Source organism: Cynoglossus semilaevis, chromosome 14, assembly GCF_000523025.1.
Source record: "Cynoglossus semilaevis isolate Cse_v1.0 chromosome 14, Cse_v1.0, whole genome shotgun sequence".
Taxonomy (NCBI): domain Eukaryota; kingdom Metazoa; phylum Chordata; class Actinopteri; order Pleuronectiformes; family Cynoglossidae; genus Cynoglossus; species Cynoglossus semilaevis.
Genome location: NC_024320.1, coordinates 26761281 through 26766668, shown reverse-complemented (window position 1 = coordinate 26766668; position 5388 = coordinate 26761281). Strand labels below are relative to the sequence as shown.

The 5388-nt window shown below is 52.7% G+C and overlaps 1 protein-coding gene across 1 annotated transcript in view; it reads right to left on the bottom strand.

Annotated features, from left to right (window-relative positions):
* Window positions 1–6: 6 nt before the first annotated feature.
* palm2akap2 (PALM2 and AKAP2 fusion) overlaps window positions 7–5388 on the bottom strand; it is a 75319-nt gene continuing 69937 nt past the window's right edge. Inside the window, exons 9-16 of the mRNA XM_008326214.3 lie at window positions 5287–5383; window positions 4697–5026; window positions 3864–3962; window positions 3690–3785; window positions 2219–3611; window positions 1940–2118; window positions 1229–1267; window positions 7–429 (exon numbers count right to left, since the gene is read on the bottom strand). Of these exons, the coding sequence (XP_008324436.2) occupies window positions 277–429; window positions 1229–1267; window positions 1940–2118; window positions 2219–3611; window positions 3690–3785; window positions 3864–3962; window positions 4697–5026; window positions 5287–5383 (2386 nt within the window). The 3' untranslated portion in view covers window positions 7–276. The remainder of the gene's footprint in view (window positions 430–1228; window positions 1268–1939; window positions 2119–2218; window positions 3612–3689; window positions 3786–3863; window positions 3963–4696; window positions 5027–5286; window positions 5384–5388) is intronic.

The window sequence follows — 5388 nt, the reverse complement described above, 5'->3', positions numbered from 1 at the left end:
ACGACGTTCTAGAACGACGTTCTAACACGACGTTCTAGAACGACGATCCACCAAAACCGTGAGAACGACCTCCTCCTCAGATACAGCTTTGTTTTTTTCCTTCTTCTCTCCAGATTTTTAAAGTCCGTATAAAAATGTTCTTCAATCCTCACGTTCCAAAAACCTCCCCTGGTCATGTGATCAGAATACTATTAGTAATAAATACTGGTTCCTCCCTCCCTCACTGGTCCTTTTCCTTCAGTCTCTTCCTCCTCCTTCCATCTTGTCATAAGTTCTTTACTCTTCCTCCTCCTCTTCCTCCTCTTCCTCCTCCTCTCCTCCTTCTTCTCCTTCTCCTTCTCCTTCTCCATCCTCGTTGGCGTAGATTCCAGCTTCCCACTTCAGAGCCATGTTACTTTTCCTCCTGGTCATCCGTGTTGCCTCCAGAACCTGAGGAGTAAAAACCAGCCAATCAGAGCGTTTGTTTTTTTCCAGTGATGAAATCCAGGATTTTCCCAGTGAGAATCATCAGAACAAAAACCCACAGTGACTTCATCCTAACATGCAGGGTGTCAGAGACTGAAGAAGAAGATTCTGGTTCAACCATAAAAAAAAAACAACCCATGATTTTTAATAATTAACCAGTGAAAACAAAGCTCACCCGCCCCCATGTGGCCGTTAAAAACACTGCAACTCAATTAAATCACAGCACATAACTGCAGTGGTTCTCAAACAGCGGTTCTTTACCTCGGCCGGTAATAAGCTTTGAACTCAGCACTGCCCCCTTGTGGATGTATTGCTTAACTACCATAGTCAACATAGGTCTGTGTTCAGTCTAGACTGGTCACTGATTGGCTGAAACATAATTTGAGTCAAAGTAATTATACAAGTTTCCAAACGGAGCCACTTCTGGGTCATGAGCCACTATTTGAGAACCACTTTTTAACTCATGATTCCCCCCCCGCCCTCACACACACACACACACACAACACCACAGCAGTGAGACCCTGACCAGACCTGGGACCAGTTCAGTCCACACTCCTGTCCGTGTTTTCAAATCCTCCAGAAGTGACGGAGCAGACGCTAATGCTAATGCTAACATTAACGCTAACGTTAACATTAACGTAAATATTTCTATTTATTTTTTACCACTGACTCGTCAGCGGCGACAGTGAGTGTGTGTTCTGTGTGTTCTGGTCCAGGTCTGTGAGTCGGGACATGTGGACGGGGTCCAGGTTCTGACAGGTACCTCAGTGGTGACCTCACTGGCCAGCAACAAGTGTGTGTACTGACCCGGCAGCAGGAGAGAAGCAACACAACACACACAACAGGTCAACACGTGTGATGTCATCATGGAGAAACAACAACAACAACAACAACAACAACAACAACAACAATGAAAACATTAGCTCTGAGGCTACCTTCGTTCTGCTAGCTCAGTGCTAACCTTTAGCAAAGTGTAGCTTAATTGTTGCTTTAAGCTATTTTTGACTAATATTATGGGTAAACATTATCAACTTTAGGCTAATTCTAAGTTTCCGATCGGCCAATTATAGCATTCTTGCTAACCTTTAGCAACCGCACGACTCTATCTGTGAATATAATTTATCTCCTGTTGAGATGAGTTTCACTTAACTTAGTGAAATTAGAGGAATTGAGGTATTCTGTTAGTGTGAAGAGCGCACCCTAGTGGCTCATGCAGTAACACCTGATGCACTGATTAAGTGAGCAGATGTTTCAGAGTGAAACCCTGTGGCCGTGGAACAGAATCAGGAGAGAAATCCCCCGAGTGTCGGAGGTTTTACTTTCACATCACGACGGGAAATTCCCTGTGGGGTTTTCAACCCTCGACACAGCAGCCTCTCTGAGCTGGAGCTGTTTAGAGGAAGTGACCTCATCCAGACTCGGCTCTACTTTCACTTCACCTTTTTCTCTCGGCTCTTCAACAGTGGATACTCACGCTGTTGTCCTCCAACTTCTCCTTCCTCTTCACCTTGTGACTCTCGTAGTCCTCCATCAGAGTCTGCATGAAGTTTTTGGGTCGCGACCCGCCGGAGTCCTCGCTGCCGGCGTCAGACAGGGTTCCCTCAGAGGTGGAGGGCGAGACGGGTGGTGCAGGTCGAACCTTCTCGATCTTTCCTGCAAAGTCACAGAAGAAACAAGGTGAAATGAAGGTGGAGCCACAGGGGGGTTGGGGGGGCTGGACCACAGACCGGTGGGGGGGTGGAGGGGTACCCACCTGGTGCTGTCTTTGCCGTCAGGGTGAGTCTCGTTGGCAGACTGTTGCTCTTCATCTTCATCTCTGCTGGAGTCATGGTGGTCTTCCTCACCCCCGTCCTCACTGGTCCGTGGTTACTGCTGCTGCTGCTGCTGCTGCTGCTGCTGCTGCTGCTGTGTCGGGCCGCGACCACAGGCTGGGTCTCCCTCTGTTTCTTCAGCTCCTCCTCCCTCTGCTGAGCCGCTCGGATCTCCTCCTCGATCATCGACAGAGTCCTCTGCTTCCTCGAGCGGAGGCGGAACGGACCGCTGGCCGCCTCCGGCTCCGGGGCTCGAGGTGCGGCCGCCGTGCTGCGCAGCTCCGCCGCCTCGGAGTATTTACTGAAGTAGCTGAACTCTGGTTTGTCTGGACTTGGAGGAGAAGGAGGACGGTACACCGGGGGCGGCCTCTGGACCGGAGCTTCTGCGGCCGGAGCTGGAGCAGGGGCCGGAGCTGGCGTGGAAGCGGCGAGCGCTCGGGCGTAAGACGACTGGATCTTGATCCTGGGGCCGCCGTGTCGGGGTCTCTGTGGAGGTGAGACCGGCTGAGACGTTGGTGGAGAAGCTGTCTTCAGCTGTGGTGGACTGGACTCCGACTCTGACTCTGAAACACCTGAGCTGCGGTCAGGTGGAGGAGCCGGGTCAGACGGACCGGGAGCTCCAGCAGGAGACTCAGGGGACAGACAGACAGGCAGTGGACTACTGGTGGAGGCCGAGGACGGGGACACCGGGGTGCTGATCTGAGAAGAGTCCAGATCGGACGGCTGCCACTCTGTCCCGTTCTGAGCAGCCAGGGCGCTCTGGATGGCCTTCTGGACCAGGACCCCGGCCTGGAACTCCAGCTCCTCCTCCATGGGGCTGCCGCTGGTCCGTCCGTTGACCGGCGTGGTGGGCTGCGGCGTGGGAGGAGACACGGGGGTGAGTGGCAGGGAGGCTCCACTGTCGGAGACGTTGTCCAGACTGAACAGCGTGGTGTCCTGGGAGCGCAGCGACAGCTCGTCCAGGCCGGAGTCCGACTCCTCCGGGTGGAACCGCGGGCTGAAGTGATTCTTCCCTTCGTCGTCTTCTCGCAGGATCGTCATCACGGCTCGCGCACACGTGAAGTCTCCTCCGATTCCTTCGTCGGCGCAGGTCGCGTTACTCTCCCCACCGAGCGCCACCGCGTCGCCGTCGCCGTCGCCCTGCCCCGCCCTGGTGGCGGACTTGGAGAAGGGTTTGGCCGAGTAGATCTCAGGAGCGACGTCCTTCTTGGCGACTTCTCCTTGGAGAAACTGCCTCCTGGCGGCGGAGAAGTCGATCTGCTTCTCCTCGATGTCCTCCTTCCTGGTCAGCAGTGGGTCAAAGGTCACCACCGTGGGATGACCCGTCACCTGGGGCTGAAGATACACAGAGGTGAGGTGACATGAAAACGTCTCTGAGGACCTCCTCCTCCTCCTCCTCCTCCTCCTCCTCACCTGTGAGTACGTGTAGCTCTGCTTCTGCTGCTTCCTCTCCTGGTATCTCTTCAGTGACTCCAGCTGCTCCACGTCCAGCTGCTCCTCCAACGGAACCTTCAGAGAATCAACGACAAAGTCAGACAGTCTGATGGAGAGGAACCAAAAAAAAAAACCTCCTGAAAAAGTCCTGACCTCCTGAGGAGGGTTCCACCAGCGCTGGGCGATACCAGGGTTCTTCTTCACGGCCTGGTCTTTGATCAGTTCCTGACGTTCACGCTCCAACTCCTGGACCTGGAGACCACAGACCAACGGTCAGTCGTCTGGATGACTGACACACACTGTTATAACATCAACGTCTGTTGGTCAACGCTCAGTTCCCAAAATGACTCTGAGATAGAACCGTGACCTCAGCTGACCTCAGCTGACCTCAGCTGACCTCAGGGTCAGGACGGTTGTGTCACACGTTACAAAACGACTTCATTTTTAAAGTAATTTCCTTTGAAACTTCTTCTTTCACTGATTTGTTTCCTACTTTGACATCGTGACGCCCTCATCCCTCAGAGAATTCAACAGCACGACATATATATTTATATATATATACACATATAAACATATATGTATAACATATATTAGGGATGCACCAAACTTTTAGACCAAAACATTTTCAGTCGTTTTTCTGTTTCCTGTCAACGTTTGATCCTCTGAACTTCATCGTTCTGGGCCGCGATGGACGTGGAGGAGGAGGGCGGTGTTCAAGATGAGGGGCGGGGACCCTTCACTGAATCACAGCGCCTTCATGTTACTGAGGTTTGATTCACAGTCAGAGTCGTTAATGACGTGGAGCTACGATTGGCCGAAACATTTCTTTCAGTTTTCAGTTTTCAGTTTTCAGTTTCAGTGCATCCCTAAGATATATATATATACGTGTGTGTGTGTGTGGGTGTGTGTGTGTGTGGGGGTGTGTGTGTGTGTGTGTGTACTGGTCATATTCGTTTTCTTCCTCCTTCTGTCTGTGTTGCTGTCACCTCCTCTGACGGTCGTCTCCTGGTCACCCTGACCTGCTGCTCCTCTCCAGGGGAGAACAGTTTTGCCGGACGCCGCTCCTCCTGAAAGGCTCTCAGCTCAAACTGGGCTCTGCCGCCGCCGCCGCCGCCGCCGCCGCCGTCGGTCTCTGGTGCGTGGACGTGTCCGTTGGTCCTGACCTCGGGGTCATCCTGGGGGAGGGGAGCCGCGGGTTGTCTCTGACCTGCAGCGGCGTGGTTCTGGTGATCGACGGTGTGTTCTGACGGACAGGCGCTTCCATTTATGGGCGTGTCCGAGGCCGCGTCCAGCACCTGGTCCAGGTAGCGGATCTCCTGTGGACGATGGTCAGACGGACGTCAACGGAGACTGACGGATTTAAAGATGAAGAAATGAACCTTTTTCTGTTTTATCATTTCTGTCAGACCAGTGACGACAGAGAAACGATGATGACATCATCATCATCATCATCATCATCATCATCATCATTATTATTGATTATTGATTATTGATTATTGATTGATTTAATGAACTGTCCGTCCTCTATGATGAACTAACGAAGGACCTGACGTCTGTGTCAGGGACCGTGTCCCACCTGGACGTCCTCGGTCTCAGACGTCTCCCCTTTGGCGGGGCCGCCGTGGCAGCCATGTTGGATCTGCTGGCTCTCCACCTCCATGGTCGCAGGCCTGTCAGT